This window comes from Panthera leo, chromosome D4 (assembly GCF_018350215.1).
Source record: "Panthera leo isolate Ple1 chromosome D4, P.leo_Ple1_pat1.1, whole genome shotgun sequence".
Classification (NCBI taxonomy): Eukaryota; Metazoa; Chordata; class Mammalia; order Carnivora; family Felidae; genus Panthera; species Panthera leo.
The window spans coordinates 28,163,832-28,183,887 of record NC_056691.1 but is presented as its reverse complement, the minus strand read 5'-3'; the positions used below and the strand labels follow the sequence as shown (position 1 = coordinate 28,183,887).

Below are 20,056 nucleotides of genomic sequence, written 5' to 3'. Positions count from 1 at the left end.
CCTGAAATGAATTTGACTGAACTGACTCATTATCAGAACAAAGAGACTGGATTAAGGAGATAAAACTATCAGCTCAACTTTGAATCTGTGAATCTTCCAAGAAAGTTACAGAGGAAGGAACCACCTAAAAATGTGGACCAAAAATCTGGGCTTTCTTGGCTGAGTGACAGAACCAAGCTTTCTAGCTGCCAGAGCCAAATCAGAAGACTCTGAAATCAGCTATTTTGAAACGTGTGCTGCTCTCAAAGACTGACAGGACCACAAGAAAAATGGAGATGTATGAACATTAACACTATCAATTAACACTCCAGACTTTGAAAAGTACAGGTTTCAACCTCACCTTGTCTATAAACCACATTGTTTTTTTTTTTTCTTTTTGAAAGACTGAGAGAGGGCCCAAGTGAATGAAGGGCAGAGATGGACAGAGAATGAGAGAGGGAGAGAGAGAGACAGGAGGCTAACTTGAGAGGGGCTCGAACTCACCTGATATGTGACTCAGGCTCATCAACCGTGAGGTCATGACCTGAGCTGAAGTCAGATGCTTAAGGACTGAGCCACCCAGGCACCCCTGCTCCTTTATTTCATGTGGTAACAAAGCATATAAAGGGCTCCCACCTAAATGGTCAGAACCATATGGACTTGGATACCTGGCTCTTCTGTCACTGTGCTTGGTGACATCATTGTTCAGAAAATTGTGCCACACAACATGCCTGTTGAAGAATCATAGAAAATCGGATGATACATCAGAATTCCAGGTTCTTTTCAGCATTAAAGATCTTATTCCCAAATTTCTGAGATGGTGAATTAGAAAAAGCAATCCTAAATCTGTCTATGATAGTGGAACAAAGAGGGTTCAATACCACTATGCATGCTTTGAAAACACTCCAGTCAGAAGGTAACAGCTTAGCCTCTGGAGGTCTCCAAAGTCATCATGTTCTAGATACCGTGACTGCTTAGCAGGGGGTGCTCGTGCAATCATCAGTGGAAAATATTGCTTTTATCTAAACCAAATGAAGCATATAATGTCTACTCAAATCTTCCTTTAAAAAGGAATTAATATTTCCCATCAGATAAATGAAACACATTTATTTGAGCAGATCTATTTCCAGGATTGTGGGACTCGTTTCATGAGGTGTGGAGAAATGTGTTCTCTTCTGTTTATTCATCCTTTGCTTTTTTTTCCCCAAATGTTTTGAGTATAAATGACACACGATGTTACTGTAGTTTCAGGTGTACAACATAGTAACTTGCCAACTGTATACATTATGCTGTGCTCACCACAAGTGTATCTACCCCCACCCTTTACATTGCTATTACAATACCGTGTACTATATTCCCTTTGCTGTGCCCTTGATTCCTGTGACTGATTCATTCCATACCTGGAAGCCTATAACCCCCACCCTCGTTCACCCATTCATTCATCCTCCAGGGGATCTATGCTTTTCTTATTCTTTGTAGATTTGTTACCACTCATGTATGAACTGGATTTCTGTCTCCACAGTCACCTGCTCAGATAGTTAGTAGGTAAACTTCCAGGGGAGTTTCAGAGGAAGAAATTGTGGGGGCCCAGGGATGTCACCCCAGAAGGTACCACATGGCATATTGACTATCTTGAGTTGAAGCTATTTGAGACACAGATGCTGCAAGGACACCCAGGCTGTCATATGTCTCCCCTGAAAGCAGAAAATGAGCATTCCCATATGAAAGGTCCCCTCCCTGTACTACGAGGTAAAGAGACATCCTTATCAGCAGAGATGGGCTTCAAAGTTGAGAAAGTTATAGAAACGAACCTTGTTACTTTTTCACTCATATACAAACTCAGCCCAGATGCCACTTGGAATTCCTACAATTTAAAGCTCCCACACACCTCTTTTTCCTGTCAATTCCTCACAAATTATTGTCATTGTCTAAAATGTATAAAAACTGCCAAAAAAACACCTACCTGCCTTTGCCATTCTGGGGGGGCTCAAATTCATTACTGGGCTTCCCTAGTTGTGTAATAAAACTTTGAGTGATTTTTTTCTACTGTTTACCTGTCTTATGTCAATTAAATTCTTAAACCAGTTTGAAGAATTATGGGGGAAATGAGGACATTTTATCCTCCCTCCAAAACCATTTAATTTTTTACTGTAAAGAAGTTTTTGTATTAAAAACCAAATCATACCTCAACATATGCAAGTAAATTTTATTTTAAAAGGTAAAAATTTTATGAATGTTTTAAAACATGAGCCTTCAGGGGGGGCTGGGTATCTGAGTTGGTTGAGCATCCGACTTTGACTCAGGTCATGGTCTCTTGGTTTGTGGGTTCGAGCCCTACATTGGGCTCTGTGCTGACAGCTCAGAGCCTGGAGCCTGCTTCGGATTCAGTGTCACCCTCTCTCTCTGCCCCTCCCCTGCTCGCACTCTGTATGCCTCTCTCTCTCTCTCTTTCAAAAATAAATGAAAAAATTAAAACATGAACATTCAAAAGTTATTAAGCAAGTTAATCACACACCACTGATTAGAGCAGGGATTAAAAAAGTAGTTTCGTCACCAATGAACAGTCACAGAATCCAACCACAACTTGGATCTTCAGTGATTCAAGTGTTTTATCCCCCACAATAAGATGTGATCAACTCTACAATAAAATCCATTTCCTGGATATTCTGTTGCCAGTCAAGGCCTTCTTCATCACCATCGTCTCACACAATAGGAAAGCTGGCCTTGGTGGTGATTCCACAGTGGTTGTCCCGGTCTTTGGCCATTTTTATGTAGCCATCCATACCCCAGTCAGTGCCCCAGCTGAAAGAAGAGAGAGTTTTCCAAATACTACAAACAATCAAAAACATGTATCTTTTTGAACAAGAACATCTGATACTGAGCAGTGCACCAGAGACCAGTACAGATTCAGGAAGAACCAGGAGAGACTGTTCTTGTTCATGGTTGAGTTCTAACCCAGCACAGAATTCTATCCCCAGACCTTTCACAAAACTGCAGCGTGAGCAGGAAAAGGAAAATTTTGGCACCCAGATGTGTTATAGAAATTTTTTAAAATTACAATTTAGAAATACAGTGGTACCAGTGTGCCTGGGTGGCTCAGTCGGTTGAGTGTCCGACTTTGGCTCAGGTCATGATCTCACAGTCTGTGAGTTCAAGCCCCATGTCGGGCTCTGTGCTGACAGCTCAGAGCCTGGAGCCTGCTTCAGATTCTGTGTCTCCCTCTCTCTGCCCCTCCCCTACTCATGCTCTGTCTCTCTCTGTCCCAAAAATAAATAAAAACATTTTAAAAAATTAAAAAAAATACAGTGGTACCAAAACTATATTAGGACTCTAGCAGGTGAGGCAATATCTTAACGTTGTCATTATATGACTATGTCTGTGTTCCCCCCTAGATGGGGTAAACACTGCTGGGATTTCAGAAGTGTGCTCAAGGGTTGGGGGACCTGTGTCCAAACACTGGTTCCAAAAAATATTCCCTTTTCAAATTCAAAAGTACGTATTCCTGGATTTTCATACCTGTTCTTGACAAACCAATATTTTTGGTTATCGGATTCTTTTCCTTGAAAGCCATAGCCAACCACCAGAACACCGTGATTCAGGTCTTCACTGCTGCATTTTGGATCGTAATAAATGCCTGGGGAGTAATATTCAATGGTGGGGTGAGGATTCCCACGTGACATGTGATAGTAACTCAGCCTATCAACCACACTAGGGGAGGCATTTCAAAATTCAGTTGTGATATGAATTCAGATGAGATTTAAAAGTCAGATACTTTTGTTTAGCTTGGGGGTGGGGGTGGGATTTAGGCCCTCATCTAACACCAGGAGAAATACTAACAGTCACAATCTCTTTTGAAAATACTACATCTACCCTAGGATGTCAGCCTAGGGAAACAGCAGAGAACATAAAATTGCTTGAGCCAAGGGCCTCTTTCCAGTGTTAACATCAATAGCAAAATTCTTTAAAAGTTTTTAAGGTCTAACAATTAGAAAAAAGTAAATTCTACCCATCGAATTATGTAGCCATTTAAATATATTTGTGATATACGTAAACTCATGGGGATTTTGGTCAAGTCATGGCATACAGAAACAGCAGGCATAAATATTATGTGTACAGAATGAACAACTATGTTAAATCCACACACCCCAAAATTCTACACTGAATTCTACATACCAAAGTGTCACTCTTGCTGTTTCTTAGGGTGGTTTTCCAATTTTTCTACCTATATTTCTACATCAACGAATACTTACCTCGTTTATAGAACCGGAAGGTATCCAGGCTTGCATCAATAGTCGCAGAGACGGGCCCCACCTTTCGTAGTATCATCATAAGGATCTTCTCCCGCTGAGGGATTGTGTGAAAGGCAGTGATATTGGCAGCAGAATGCTCAGGCCTGTATTTGCAGGGTCCATCCTTTGAACGGTAAAGGAAAAGAAACTTGATTACTGCCATCCACTTCCTATGGAACATGACTTCAAGACAGGTTGCAGGTGAAAGATTTCCAAGTCAAGTTTGTTGTGAAGCAACCCAGGAGGTGAAAGGGTATTTATTATCTTAAAATTGAAAAACTGGTGTGAGGGGTGCTGGTGGCTCAGTTAGTTAATTGTCCAACTCTTGATTTCAGCTCAGGTCATGATCTCACAGTCATGGGATCGAGACCCGTGTTGGGCTCTGTACGGAGCATGGAGCCTGCTTGGGATTCTCTCTCTCCCTCTCTCTGTCTCTGTGCCCTTCCCCCTTTCATGTTCTCTCTCTCTCTCTCTCCCTTTCTCATTCTCAAAATTAATAAATAAATAAACTTAAAAAAAAAAAAAAAGCAAAGCTAATTGGTGTGGATTCAATGAAACACTCGTGGTCTACCTGTCCATAAAAAGTTTTTCACCTTGGAGAAATCTGTACCCTATATAGAAAGGTATGCATATCTCCATGTAACGTAGAAATAAAAACAGCTATGTGGTAACAATCTAAGCAGAGAACTATGCCAGGCAAATACCGTTTAATGACAGTCCTGACAGTCTGCAGATAGTCTCCAATTGAAAATGCGAATGTTAAATATGGTGTCTGTTTTCTTCAAAAGCATTCAGCTCTAAGGGCAGAGCTGGAATGGTGACAAGTGAGGAGCTCCACTCACTCTTGCAACATATGGATAGGATTCCTCTGTGTCCAGGCCTCCGTTGTCCTTAACATACTGGAAGGCATTACTCATTAGACCACCATTGCAGCCCTCATTGCCTTGAGGCCAAGAGCAGTCCAGGAGGTTCTGCACACTCAAGGAAACACGTTTGCCAGTTTTCCGGAACATCTGTACTTCAAGGGCACCAGCTGCACTAAAAGCCCAGCCAGAAGCACACCGACCCTGGAAACAAATTATAAAGGTCTCAATCTACAAAACAATTAACAAAAGTGACAACAGACCATCTATACAAAAACTTTTAAAATATAGCAATGGTGGGGTGCCTGGGTGGCTCAGTTGGTTAAACGTTTGACTTCAGCTCAAGTCATGATCTCAGGGCTTGGGGGTTTAAGCCCTGCATCAGGCTCTGTGCTGACAGCTCGGAGCCTGGAGCCTGCTTTGGATTCTGTGTCTCCCTCTCTCTCTGCCCCTCCCCTGCTCATGCTCTCTCTCTCTCTCTCTCTCTCTCTCTTTCAAATAAATGAACATTAAAAACAACAACATAGCAACACCATATTTTTCCACAGCAGGAAACCATAGCAGGGGGCCACTTTCTTTTTGGCTTTCCTCTTGGAGAGAGACCTGATAAGTAATCATCTTTGATACTCACAGGACTTACAGTGGACGTCTGTTTTCTCTCGACAGGTACAGAGGTGCCAGCACAGAAAGGGACTTTAAACACTTCCCCATTCTCACTCTTCTGCGTTTTAAGACCAATCATCATGTGCCTGAATTCTTCATTGGTCTTCAGGGAAAAGAAAGTAGAATGTTTACAAACATGAGATTTTGGGGAGAAAGTACTGAGAGAAAGAACAAAATATTCAGCAAATCCATGCCACGCTCACCATGTCACCAAAGCCATTCATTGCCATCAAAAAGCGGTGTTTCCCTTGATAGTATTCCTGATTGTGCTGTATAATCATTTTCATATTCTTCTCCCACACGGCTCTTCTGCATTCTTCAACCTAGAGGCAAACATATAACTTATCACCTTTATTTCTATTTAAAACCAACTGACCTGCTCCAAGTAGATGTGCTCACAGAGAGGAGGAGAAGTCACAGCCAGGGATGGCCTGATGCTTCTGGGAGCTGTTCTCCAGCAACCACACAGCAGGACATATGCCCACACTGTGCGCAGTCACGGTGCCCTGCTTACTGCCTTGGTAAGAGCGGCTTCAAGATGCAACTCTGTGTTACAAACTCCCACCAGTACGGACATTCTCTGTGGGTCCTCTGGATAGTTTAGATGTTACCAACCATGCCATATTGCTTCCCATGTGTCTCCTTCCACTGGATCCACTGTTCATCTAAACTTTGATCAAGCTCTATAGTAGCTGAAACTATTCCCAAGCAAAGTGCAGTCAGGAAGGCAAAAGGATGCATGTTTCAAAACCTAGGAAGTGAAAAAAAATGAGAATCTGATTAGACTGATCTGTCTAAAAAAACCATCCTCCTTTCTTCTAGATGTTAGAGCCACTATGGTGGAGTAAAAACATTGAATTTATCCTCCCAAATACTTACACAAGGATGAGTCTAGCCCCACTGGGGATGCTCACCTAATCATGCAGCTGTGCAGAGGCCCTCAGCAGATGTAGCCCCAGGGCTCTCTGATGGTGGGTGGGGGCTCCGAGGCCGCCCACTTAAAGCCCTGGGGTTTGGCCTGATTGGCCTGTCCATCCCGCCAGTATACTGTAATCTTTCCAATCTGCTTTCGTTTCCCAAGCTGATGACTTCTATTCTGATGTTTTCTTGATGATAATTGCTTGTTCTTTACAGAAGAAAAACTAGTTGACCATTGTCTGGGGTCAACTCCCTGTCAAATGGTCCTTAGATGGTTTGACTAAAACAATAGAGCAGTTGCAGTGGTCCACCTAAGGGTCCAAAAGAAAAAGTTCATGCTTATTCAACAAAGAAAATAATGTTAAACTTCCATTTAGTTGATGCCATTATAAGATATGAAAAAAGTGTGTATTGAAGGCACACTGAAATATATTTAGTGGTGATTTAGTGATCTGTGTCCCTGCATGTCAAATCTGAGAACAGGGAGCTGGGAGGAGCTTGGGACTCCCCTCATTTCATTCTCAGAGGCTACCTATCAAAGATTCAAAGCCACTGGTGGAATGGCACCCGGGTGACCGTCATTCCATAGGCAGGGGACAGAAGAACTATTGGGATCTCTAGCCTGTGACCTGAGAACCCCTTTCTTCTGTTTCTCATTCTTTCCTGATTGCCTTTCCACTGGAAGGTTACATGCTTGGGCCTGTCTCAGGGGGAATCCAGGTGTGCTTTCCATTTTCTAGCATCCCCTAAAGTACTCTGTACAGCTCTGGCCCTACTTGGGGAACGTGGGAGCATTCACTGGGTTGCATTGGACTCTGGGAAAATAGGCTTCAGCGACTGGAAGGCTGAGCGATTAACACATCAAAAGAAGAAAAGCCATATGATTATTTGAATAGATGCTTTTTAAAAATAAAAAGAAACATGCTATTTCAAATCAGTGAGAAGAGAATGGTCAATAAATAGTTAATCATCTAGGAAAAATTAGAAGCAGATCCACGAAACGTATTACTGATGGATTCCAGAATTCAACATAAAAAAAACAAAAGTATGAAAGTATTAAAAACATAAAAGAAAATGTATTTATGACTTTACACGGGACCAAAGACACTAAGCACAAAGTGTAAAGAAAAGATAGATGTGATTACGTCAAAATGGGAATTACACCCCACGAACAAAGTTAAAAGACACTCCACAGCACAGGAGAAAAATGTTTGTAACATGTAACACAAAGCGCACATCAAGGAACATACCTATTAAGGAGGAAAAGATAAATCACTTCAAAGAGATAAACTAAGGATATAAGACTACAGTTTGTGAAGAGAAAATACAAATAGTAGATGAAGCCATGGGAGACGGTGAGCCTCCCTGAGATCAGGAAATGAGAAGAACATGGCCCATCCGTTCTCAGCAGATCCACAATAAACAGCCGCGACTGATCCTTTCAGATGTCCTCAGGTGCTGGGACACGGTCCTCTTCTGCCTGCTGGAGAGACAGATCACAGGATGGCCACGGGACGGCAACATGGCAGCTCTGTGGACATTGAGAAGTTTAGATAAGCAGGCCCTCTGACCTGCAGGTCAGCAGGGAAACCTAGATGAGCCTTTCTAAAGTTACATATTGTCTGTAAGAGCAAAAAGATGGGAAGGATCGAAGTGTCCAGCAGTAGGGAGACAGTTGACTGTGGAAAGCTCTTCAGTGGTTTGAGAAAGTTGGGAATTACTTAGAAACCCGCTCCAGCTTTTATGAACATGGAAATAAATCCCTTACCTGGTTTTATACAAAGGCATTCTTCACATCACAATAGAGAAATTGAGGAAGAAATAAATACATTGGCTCCATGCTAAGGCCTTTTCCTTCCGCCTAACGTGATGACAACATCATCTTTACTCTCTATTCACAACCATGTAATGAAATCTAACCACCTTCTTTTTCTCTTTCTTTCTTTCTTTCTTCCCTTCTTCTTTCTTTCTTTTTTGCAAAGAATGGAAAGAGGCATGAAAAAGATATACAGGTAAGTAGGAGATGGTCTGTGGGTCTAAGATGGGTCCATGTATCAGTGAGTTCCCCAGAGAAACAGAACAGAGTTTAACCCCTCCACCCCATGTAAACACACACACACACACACACACATACACACACACACACACACACACACACTGTGTCACAGTCTAGACGCAGCATTCCTTCTTCCGCAGAAACCTCAGTTTTGTTCCTAAGACATTCTACTATTCGGTGAGGCTTCAGGGGTTTGGGACACGCTCCCCCAAAGTAAGCGACTGTGGCATACTGGTTGTTTGAGCTGCAGGCACTTGAAAAGCAGCAGGTGCAGGAAGGACTCTCTGACATCTGCTTTCCAGAAGCAGGTCATAAAATTTCCCTGAGAAAGGTGTTCTCCCCTGAGAAAGGATCCAGCAAGAGAGCATCCTGACCAACGGAGGCTGGGAGTCAACACCAAACGCATCTATGAAAACAATTCCTAAATAATCCTGTTCTTCCACTAGTTTCGTCCCCTGCCTCCCAAAGTATCTCATTATCACTTCCCACAACTTACTGCACTTTTTCTTGTCATTTCTTTACAAATTTATCAAGACTTTCTCTAAAGGTATAGAAGTTTCCAGTTGTGGTCACTCCTTGGGGTATTTAATTCGATTGTGAAGGCTCACATTGAATATAAAAATTTAATACAACTTGGATGCTTCCTCTGATGAATTTGCCTTATGTCAGTTTAATCTCATGTTAGTCCAGAGATCTTAAGAGCACAGGAAAACATTTTTCAGCCATGTGTGCTCAGGTGTGGGTTCTGCATCCTGGCTGGGAACTCGTTCCCCAAGCCCCACTGTCCTCCACCTGACTTATGTAGATTCTTGTTGCAGAGGGGAACTGTTCTAAGGTCACTGCCCCATGATCTGCACACTAGAGGCTCAGCGAGCACTTGAATCAGAGGAATCCAAGTAGTCTGGGCAATAATCCAACACAGGCTATGCCAAATGGAGTTACTAGAAAGGTCAGGCTTGGTGCCAACAATCACCTGTACAGGAGGAGATCCCGCCCCAACCACACAGGGCTTGGGTTGAATGCAGGTGAAATGTGGGCCCCACGGCCCCCTCCTCCAAGCACATTGTAGCAGTCTACACAGCACACAAGCGTTTGCAGGGACTGGACAGGAAGTATGCTGTTGCAGGGAAGATGCACAGCCCGCTGCACCCCTGCTTGCTCAGAGCTCATGATCTAGACAGGTGGGAAGCAAAGATCCCTGCTGGCTGGTCACACTCATAGGACAGCACCAGGGAGCTGGACCCCAGGAGGTCAGCACTGTCCTCCTGAGACCACAGACCACCATCTTACCCAATGTGTTCCTTGCTCTTTTTCCAGGACAGAGTGAGACAGCTTCCCACACTCGCCTGCTCACTGGGAAGCAAGGTGAATTACTTTTTACTGTGCTGAAATATGCACAACAAAATTGACCCTTTTAACCGTTTTCATTTAGTGCAGTTACACTGTTGCAACCCTTACCACTATCCATCTCCAGAATGTTCCTCTCACATTGAACTCTGTCCCCATGAAACCCTAACACCCCTCTCCCCTCTCCTCTCAGCCACTCAATTTCGACTGTGATGGGGATAATATTTTTGGAAGGCTTATGTTCACTTTTGATTCACATTCGTATATGCAACACACCCTTGACTTACCAGAAGCATCCGTTGCCTTGGGAATTGTAGTAAAGGAGACATGAAAATAAAAGTCAAATGTTCAGGATTTAACTTGCAAAACCAGAGTTTTGAGCTCCTGGCTTTCAATAATAAGCCAGGCTTTATAGATAGATACACTGTCCTTCCAAATGCCAGACGCTCAGGAGAAGCTGGGTGGCACTGAGGACACTCTGATTCACAATCACCTTGTCTTCCACTCTGCATGTCTTCAAGAGACGAAGGAATCCAAAAGCAACATCATAACTGTGTTAACAAATGTTTACGTGGCTATCATGGACAAGGAATCCAGACTTCTATGTAACGTGGAAGGAAGGACAGGGATGAGAAGTTCAGGAGGGAACATGAGCACCCTTGTGAAGTAAATCCTGCTCTTCCCATTCTCCATCCTCGAGTTTGGGCCGTTTGTCTGGGTGGCAGGGGAGCCTCACACAGAGAAGCTCCCAGGGCGCTAAGGAGGCTGTTTCCCCAGCAAGGGGAGCCCGCAGAAGTACTCAGCCCCTTAAACCAGAGGGAGATAGATGTAGACCCCCACAGACTGGTTAATAGTGTTGTCAATTCCAGGAGCATTCAAATGAGTCAGCAGATGAGAAAGCTCCACATGTCTTAAGATCTAAAGTTTACGTATGAATAAAAAACATGTAACTTGAAAGAGATTTTCGAGATTTGAAAAATATCTTAAAAATTCCTATGGCATTTCCCATAATGAATTGTGAAACTGAAGGTTTTGAAACTACCAATATCTATAATATTGACCAATCATTCTGGTCTCTCATGATAGTGGGAAGATTGCATTTTCTTTCTATTCTTGTAAAAATGTGGTATTATAAAGACTGTTATAAGTAGTAAAACAATGTTGTAAAAAAGTATTACAAGGTATGTCAACAGTTATTAATAAGTTTATATTTTTCTAGGAAAAGTTCTCAAGATGCTTAGACTCCCTGAATGTGGCAAATGGGCACTCATGAATGAATCGGTGAGAGTCAAGGCTCTTGTCCATGAGATCAAGTCTTTAGGGCGAGAAAATCCTTTACCTCATGAAAAACACACACACACATACACACATGATAATAAAATTGTGTGTGTGTGTGTGTGTGTGTGTGTGTGTGTGTGTGTGTATCAGCTGTCCCCTGGTTCATTTCCTGCTCCTGTCACCCACATTTCAGAGGTGCCCATGGATTCTCCTTAAAATCCCCTTGCAGAGGCTCCCCCGGCCCTTCCTACTCCAGGGTGTTCAGTGGGGACCTGCGCTCCCGTCCCGGTCCTGGCCTGTGTCTGGAAGCTGCTGAGTTCCAGGCTTGAGGGGGTTGAGGCCCCAGCCTGTCAGCAGCACATGACCTTTGGTTGCAAAGATGAAGTCTGATCTTACTCTCAGGTGGACACCCAAAATTCAGCTCCAATCCCTGAAAATAACACCCCAGGGCCAATTTTTCAGGCACTGTTGATTTGAGCCTGGTGACCCCTCCTTGGTGAGCAGGCACATGGGTGAACCTGTCTCTGTGCCCCCTCGTGAGCCTGGGGCTGGTGTTCACAAGAGCTCACCAATAGCTGGTCAATCAAGATCTGTAAACAAGGAATGTGATAACCGCACACCTAATAAACAGTTTAGCTCAATTAAGTCCTCAAGAATCCAAAGTCCGGACAAGACTATGATGCCACCCCACATATAGATTCAAACTGGGGGAAAAAATGGAAAAACAAAAGAAAAAAGTCAAACAAAAATTTTAATTCTTCCTCCTCTGATACCACTTTAGATGTTTCCCTAAAGTAACAAATCTCAAATTCTTGCAAAATGCATTGGATCGTGTTTTCTACCTTAGCCCTTTTTGGGAGCCCAGCTTCTCTGCATACTCTAAACACAGTGGGCAATTTTGCACACTCCTCTGCAAGCTTTTCTCTTACCTCGTTATTTTTAACTTTCAGCTTGATGGGTCTTTTTACTTTGTTTTTAAGAAATTGTGGTAAGAGAGACAAACCTCAAAATTAGTCGTTTTAGCACATTTACCTGCGGGGTGCAGGGGCAGCCAGTCCTGTGCACCCTCAGCACCAGCCATCTCCAGAACATTTCTCATCTTGCAAACCTGGAAATCTTTTACTCCTTACAAAGGCAGTCATTTTCAGCCTCAGGTCTCCCAACCTCCCTCAGGTTTTACAGCCTGCCTGCCATCTAGCGGCTGCTTGTGCAGGTACAGCCAGGCCTGCCCTTGGTGTTGGAGGGGCTCTCCCAGGGTCACGCCATCCAGGTTTAGTGACAGCCCCGTGGACTCTGGACATTGATGAGTCTCATTTGGCTGCAGGGGCTGAGCCATGTTCTGGTTTCTTCCTCCTGCAGGGGGTGGAGCCAGCTACGCATGGTGGGACTTCACCAGACAGTTCCCACCTCACCTGATTTCAGGAACAGAACACCCTGAAAGCCCCCCTGGCCTGTCCCCTGAGGCCTTTCCCAGGATGGGGCAGTGAGCGCGGTGGTCCTTAAGCCCTTCGGGTTTGGGTTATACGCCTCGTTGTTTTACTTTAACATTCCCGGAGCCTAGGCAGCCCCACATCCTGATGAACATGTGCCAGTCCTGGCACCTGCATCTGAGAAAAGTAGACAGACTCTTGCCATCCTTTGCTTTTCTTTGTCCAGAGCTCTTCTGGCCCCTTCCCTGTTAACAGAACTCTCCCCGTGGGGAGGATGGCTCCTTTCCCAGCACCGCCCCTGGGCCCTAGGGCCCTGGGGCCAGGCCACCCCTTGATGTTTATGCAGGCCCACTCCAGAACCCACGCTGGGCCAGTCAGAACCTTCTGTGGAGCTCTGCACACAGAGAAAGACAGAGACAACCCTGACTTCTGGGTTCGGGCAGTGTGGTGCCACATCCCTGTATGTGAGGATCTCTTTGAAGCAATAGAGACAGACGTGGCCATTCAGGAGAATGTTGCCATGAGAAAAGAGCATCCACTCTCCTAAGGAAGGGACACCCCGAAAGGTGGACCCCATGGATGGCCTCTCCCAGGCTTGCCTGTCATTTGGCTTCTACTTATGGTCGGCTAATGGGGGGGTGGGTACTGCATGGGCTGGGGGGGAGATTAGGCTCACGTGTTTCCTCCCCCATCATGCAGTGCTGCTTCTCTGACTCCAGCTGTGTGTCTGTGACTCTAAATTCTTGAGCGGCTTCACCCCTGGGCTCCAGCTCCCCCAAGAAAGGATTTATCGCTGTGTCTTTCTGCCCAGGGGAGGTAATGGCTTCCTTCTGTCCCAGCCTCCAGATGCTTCACTGTCTCTTGGGTCTTCCTGTGACTTTTGCCCATGACTCTGCCTTTCATTAATGTCCCCACCAGGACCTTGACTGATGTGGATCAAGCACTACCACTCAGGTCTGAGAGACCGTTTTTTGTCAAAGGCAACAATAAGTGCCCACAGGAGCTGTCCGTGGTGTTCAGTGCCTCTGAGCGTCCCAGTGAGAAAGGTCTTCCTTTATGGAATCCCCTCCAGGGCTTTCGGTCGCTCTAGGGGCAGGTCTCGGTTTGTGGTCTGAAGTCCACCCCGGCTAATCTCCCCTGTTGAGAAAGCAGGACTGAGCAACTGCACGTACCAGATGTCAGCCCCGTGGTTGGCTGTTCACGCAATATTTCTATCAATGGCAGCAGTAGTGCTTTTCCATTATGGGAAGGATATTAATGATCCACTTCTCAAGTCCACGTCTGTTACTAAATGGAAATAATGGGTCAATTTTGAAATATCACATGAACATTTATGGCGAGACCTGTGAGGTTAGCTGGAAACACGATTTGGGTCCCTTGCGTCTGTACCTAGAGCCTGGGGGCCCCAGGAGTGGTGCCCATGGACCCACGGCCCCATTACTAGCGCGCCTGCCTGTCTCTCCTCCATTGTCCTGAGGGCAGAGCTAGTCTGTCTGCCTCAGGGCTGGGACTTGGGCGGTGAGAGGCGGTTCCCCATAAGTGCACTGGGGGAGGGACCCGGGGAGCTGAGATACAGCTGTAGGTAGCACCTTAGGTTTGCAGGGAATAGTAACACACACTGCAAAGTCCTGAAGAATTGACCATTTCCCCTGGGCTGCCTGGCTTTCACAGTCGGTGAGCCAAACACAAAGTGAGCCCTTACATAAGAGCAAAGATTTCACACTGACAAGCCCAATGGGAAAATTCAAGGCAGGAAGGAGAAAAGCAGGAACAGTTACTCTTAAGTGAATAGGTCTCTCTGATTATACAAGTAGGACACCTGGCAAATAGAAATGTAAAGAAGAAATGATGCAACCCTCAGTGGCAACATGGTCCCCGTCGCAGTGTGCTTCTCTGCAGACTCTTAGTCCAAGTGGCGAAGGCTCTCGGGTTTCCTGAGAAGGGGTCTGTCCACTCCCCGTGGCATCAAGCCTGTGTCCTGGACAAGCACCGTCAGGGATGGACTATCTCAGTGGCACCACGGCCTCCGGCTTCCTAGGAGCAGACCAGATTTGCCAAATGAAAGGCATTCTGGCACCTCCTGCAGGAATTTTTTGTCGGGAGGATAAAAGATTAGGACAGACTTGTACACAGTATTACAACAATAATGATTTCATGTGGAGACATTAAAATTACAGAGGGAAAACATTAATTTTTGCTAACTGCTGGCCCCTAGTGGCCTGATGGAGAAGCCCCTTTGCAAGCTGGGCAGAAGACCCTCCCTTGTGCTCCTCTCTGGGGACAGAGGGCAGCAGCCCTCTGCAAGAAGCCCAAATACCCAACTTGTCCAGTGACATCTCTCCAAGTGTGAATGTTGGCAGCAAATCCAGTTTTCCTCCTCCCTCCCTCACCCATGTACACAGCACTGCCAGACCCTGGGTTTCAGCCTCTGCCTTTGTCACAGGCACATTATGTCTCTGAGCCCCGGGTTACTTCTCCCCGAAGGGGGTTTATCACACAAGCTCACCAAGTCCAGAGAATCCGGTGAGATGACACGTGTGTGGCACCTGGACCAGGTCAGCAGCCTCCCCGGGAGACCCGCTGCATCACTGTGCTGATTGCAGCTGGGGCGGCTCCTGGGTCCAAAGGGCACATCCTCCTGACAGAACCTTCTGTCACCAGGCCCCAAGTCCCAAGTCTCCCTAAGCAGTGGCTGAAGGATGCTGCCACACACAGTGACACTTGTGGATAATCCCGCCACCCTGGGCCACACTTTGTCAAGAATCTACTTGCAGAATCTTCAAGTTAGGGAAAATCGGTAAGAAGGAAGATGAATGGAGACACGACTTCTGAGGGGTGAGGGGTGAGTAGCAAATAACATTTCTCTCTCCCCATGAACCATGTGTCACTTGTGTGCGACTGGTTCAGGGTAACTCCAGGGCTCCTGGAGCATAATCTTCATTACCCATGAGGACCTATGCAATTTCCAGGTAACAGATCTAAATAGATTTCTTTGTCTCTCTCTCTCTGTCTTGAGTCACTGGGTATGCCCAGCATTCTAAGAAGAAAGTTTAAGGGGAAGGACCCATCCTAGGGCCAATATTGATCTATGCAATCTGAAAGCTGTGCTCGACCAAGCTCACTGTGTCTTCAAGGGCTGATCCCTTCACAGCCCCTCAAGTAGAACACAACACCATCTGCAATTTGACATTTGTGGTTTGGACTTTTGGATCTTTGGCCATGATTTTGGTGAGGCCTGTCCTTACTATTGCTGGGACACCTGCAATTTCAGGCCAGGAAGGGGGTGGACACAGGGCCCACAGCCAGGCTGATCATACCTAAGGCCACCAAGGCACCAGAAGACATAAACCAAGCAACCAACACAAAGCCAGCACTCCTCCTAGACTGTGACAGGAGACAGCACAAAGCAAGCACGGAGTGGAGAGACAGGAGCCGGGGAGGAGGCGACTATGTGCTGGCTTGCAGGGCCAGGGTGAGGGCAGGAACCTTGGAGGAGGAGAGTCTGGGCCCTCTGGCCCTGGTGGAGGAGAGTCTGGGCCCTCGTCTTCTGAAGTTTCTCAGCAGCCCACACTTAAGGATCTCACCAGAGTGGTTTTTCCAGACCCCGAGGGGGCCAACAGCTGCTTTTGATTCCACCCTGGAGGTTCTGGGAGGATCTCAGCTACTGGAGGAAGGGTCCTCAGTGTGTATCCTGAACACAGGTGACCGAAGCTGTGTTACAGAAAAAAGCAAGGCCCTGAGCAGATTTTAAATTTTGCCCCAGGTTCAGAACTCCTGCCTGGTCTGTGCTTTTTGTGATAACTACTTTTAAGAGCTACTCCCTTAGCGACTTTCAAATATGCAATAGAGTGTAATGAACTGTGGTCCCATCCTGTACAGTACATCCTGGGACTTACTTATTTTACACCTGGAAGTGGTACCCTGGTCAGCGATGCTACCCATGTCTGATTCCCGTTGCATCTAAAAACAATTCATGTAAAGTGCATGCGACAGGTAATGGACCATTTTAGCCATTTCAGAGGGACTGAAACTCTGTGGCTTTACTACATGTACTATGTGTACAACCAGCCCTGCTTTGGGTTCCAGAGCATTTCCACCCCCTAAGGAAGCTCCATAGCTATAACCAGTCACCGCCTTTCCCTGCCCGGGTTCTGGCAACCACCGGTGAGCTCTCTGTCATCAGGGAGGTGCCCGTGTCCATGGCATTTTGGTGCACAAGAAATGGGGTGGAGTAATTCCTGTGAAGCCATCAATTTAAAGGGGAACCAGGGTCAGCCCGTCAAAAGTGGCCAGGGACCCCTGCTCCTCTGTGTGGAGGGGTCCCATTCCCTCACGACACCATGATGGCACCAGATGCTGAGAAGCGGCATCAGGAGGTACAAACACGATGCTGTGGTGGGGCCGGGGACCCGTAACCTTCCCACTGTCCTCTCTCAGCCCTGCAGAGAGAAGCAGGATAATTCACACATTCACTCATCAGCACACATTTATGGAGGCCCCCATGGGCTGAGCAAAGTGCAGGGAACAGGAAGGTGTAGACCCGACCCAGATCCGTGTCCTGGGGACACAGAGACACGTGAACACTGACACCAAAGACAACAAGAGCACTTTGATAGGACAGTGTGGGCAGGTGTTCTGTGCACCCAGAGAGCCCACCTGGACACCTGCACAGTCAGGCACGGCTCTCGCCGCCCTGGCTCCATCCACCCTCACAGCCAGCCTGCTTTCCCACCCCCAGCCTGATCCTGGCCCCAGAACAGGGGCCTGTTGGAGTGTGGGGTGCAGGCTCAGGGTCCTTCCCCGACCCAGGATGGTCCCTCCGCTTTAACCTGTTAACTTCCATACATCCGGGGGGACCGCTTTTACTGGGTTCTCTTCCAGAACGTTCCTCCCCAGGAGGCTCCAGCCCAGGTGGGGTTCTCCATCATGACCCCGCTAGACTGTAGGGTGTGGTGGGATGATCTTCCCCCTCAACTGGGAGCCAACTTGAGGAGAAAGTCGTGTCCCCAGCACCTGGCAGGGAGGTGCTCAATAAAGGGGTGTGTAGAAATGACAGGACTCAGGGGGACCTGCAGAAGCCTCTCAGAGGGAACTGCCTGCTTTTAGTCTCCTGTGGTCTCAGGCCTGGCAGACACTGTTTCCAGCTCTCATCCCGGGAGGGGGGATGTCCTGCTGGCCTCTTCCCGCTGAGCCACGGTGGCTTCTTCCACTGACCACCCAGCAGGCTCACCTGTCAGACTCCACTCCTTCCCCATTTTCTCTGTGTGACCCTGACCTTCCTTCTCCACATGGCAACACTGCCTCCTAGTGGGCACGGTGGGAATGGGCGCTACGTTTTCAGTTCTTGATGTTGGGGGTGCTCGTGGATGTGGGTGCTATGTGTCCACACACGTTTACACATGTCCTGGACGGTAACAACTCCCTGGGTCCACCTGAGCGCTGAGAGTCTGCTGAGCATTTATTTAAGAGAAAAACTTGCTTATGATTACATGACCTTAGGCTTAACTGCATGCCACATATGACCCAGCCTGTTTTGGAGAGTGTGTTATCTCAATAGTTGAGGTTTCCAAGAATGCAAATGCTTAATAAATTGGTAAAAAATATATACATATAACCCTTCACGAGCTCCTACCCTCACTTGCGAAAATCAGGTCAACAAGCTGCTACAGTGTCCGCGTGCCATCCCAGCACTCCAGGATGCATGGGTGTCTGCAGGCACTTCATAGTGACCGTGCACGGGTCCCCATACCTGCCAATTTCACTACAACCCTCATGCCCTGGGCCCCAGCATTTATACACTGCAACACATTATATTTCACTATAGATATTCCCTTTGATGTCTCTGGTATGTCACAGGGAGGCCATTCCATTCACATTTAACATAATCTGTGCAGGTACTTGTCATCTGTGAACTCCTCCCCCTGCCCAGTGCTCTGTAGAACTTGACGCTGTCCTTATTCTAGCTTCTCCCTTAGCCGCAAATTCCAATAGGTTCAGACACAAAGTCCTGCAGGGGAGGGAAAGGGCTGGGGGAGCCTGCCAGTAATTCCCCTGAATTGTGACCCAAGTCAGCGCAGAGGCTGAAGACGTTCTGTTGTGACACAGTCACTCATCCCAGAGCTGCCCACCAGGCGGGAAGAAATGGGGCGCTGGCTGGATCTCTCCCTGATGCCATGTAGTGTTGCAGATAAGCCCTTGACCCCAGAGCAAATCTGCCTCCCAACCCTCTAATTTAACCTTCAAAGCCTGCCCTTTCCCCTTCCCTTTAAGTCAGTCCCTGGTTCCCCCTCCCCTGCAGGGAAAGCATCTGAACTGCAGTCACCATGTCCTGTGAGCAACACCATCCATTAGGAGTATGTCACCAGGTGGAATAGAACATTCTCCCCCTAGTTTGTAACACACAGCTTACTAACATAGCAAATCTTTTGAGGGCACTAGTGTCCTTTTCTCCTGTGACAGGGGAAAGGCAGAAACCTAATTCTGGCTATAATTGTACCGCCAGGTGCCGGGGGACACTGTGCAATAATTGACTTGTGGCCCTTTCTGTTTTGTGTGCTGTTGATCTTGGCACCTTGACTTTGGCCAGCACTTCTGTCCGGTGTGCAGGATTGAGGGGATCCCCTCCGCCTGAGCCCCTCTGGTCCTTGCACTCTGAAGACCCTAGAGGCATGGTAGCCATGGCACACTGCTGAAGCCCCAGAGAACTTCCAGAAGACTCTCTGACGCAAGGCTGGCTTGCTCCTGGGCAGCTGAGGGAGGGCATGTCTGTGCCCCGCCCTCCACTGACTCCAGCGCTGTCCTCCACTGACTCCAGCTCACTCGTTCAAATGACCTTGAAGGCAGTGCTGGTGAAAAGCTGCTCAGTCCAAAGGGAGACAAACTTAGAAAACACAACCATTCTGAAAACTCCGAAGATGCACTTCGGAACTTTTCACAAGTTTAAAAAATATACATAACTTTGAAAAGTACACAAGCTTCTAATATCTGAAGTTCACACATCAGCCAGCTCTTCCTGGTTTCCCTCACATCGGCACCTGCACATGTTCTCAGAGTCTTGGTCTGAACTCCCAGGACAGTGTGGACAGCAGGCTGAGCGAGCCTGGCATGGTGAAGCAAGATGACAATCACAAGGAGTCCTTCCTAAGGGATGTTCAGAGACCAACTGTGGCAGACTGCATGTTCCAAAGACGGCCCCAGCCTTGTCTTCATCCCACACGCCCCTCTGCTCAGTGG

At 46.8% G+C, this 20,056-nt stretch overlaps 1 protein-coding gene across 2 annotated transcripts; it reads right to left on the bottom strand.

The window, feature by feature from the left end:
• Positions 1-2,570: 2,570 nt before the first annotated feature.
• LOC122204878 (procathepsin L-like) lies at positions 2,571-6,760 on the bottom strand. 2 transcript variants are annotated; one of them, XM_042912668.1, is made up of 8 exons: positions 6,709-6,760; positions 6,410-6,545; positions 5,998-6,117; positions 5,763-5,897; positions 5,111-5,335; positions 4,230-4,392; positions 3,496-3,613; positions 2,571-2,781 (listed from the first exon to the last, which is right to left on the bottom strand). In XM_042912668.1, the coding sequence occupies exons 2-8, from the start codon at positions 6,533-6,535 to the stop codon at positions 2,682-2,684; spliced, it is 987 nt and encodes a 328-aa protein (XP_042768602.1). In that variant the 5' UTR covers positions 6,536-6,545; positions 6,709-6,760; the 3' UTR covers positions 2,571-2,681. The 2 variants fall into 2 exon arrangements, with proteins under 2 accessions (XP_042768602.1, XP_042768601.1); XM_042912667.1 differs by having other exon boundaries at positions 6,674-6,754.
• Positions 6,761-20,056: the final 13,296 nt, after the last annotated feature.

Bases quoted from the DNA above. Each gene is read 5' to 3' on its own strand.
- LOC122204878 (XM_042912668.1), bottom strand. From the start codon at position 6,535: ATGCATCCTTTTGCCTTCCTGACTGCACTTTGCTTGGGAATAGTTTCA. The intron at 5,898-5,997 runs GTGAGCGTGGCA...TTTTCCCTGAAG, and splicing joins TGAATGGCTTTGGTGACATG to ACCAATGAAGAATTCAGGCA. The intron at 4,393-5,110 runs GTGAGTGGAGCT...TACCGTTCAAAG, and splicing joins CCTATCCATATGTTGCAAGA to GATGGACCCTGCAAATACAG.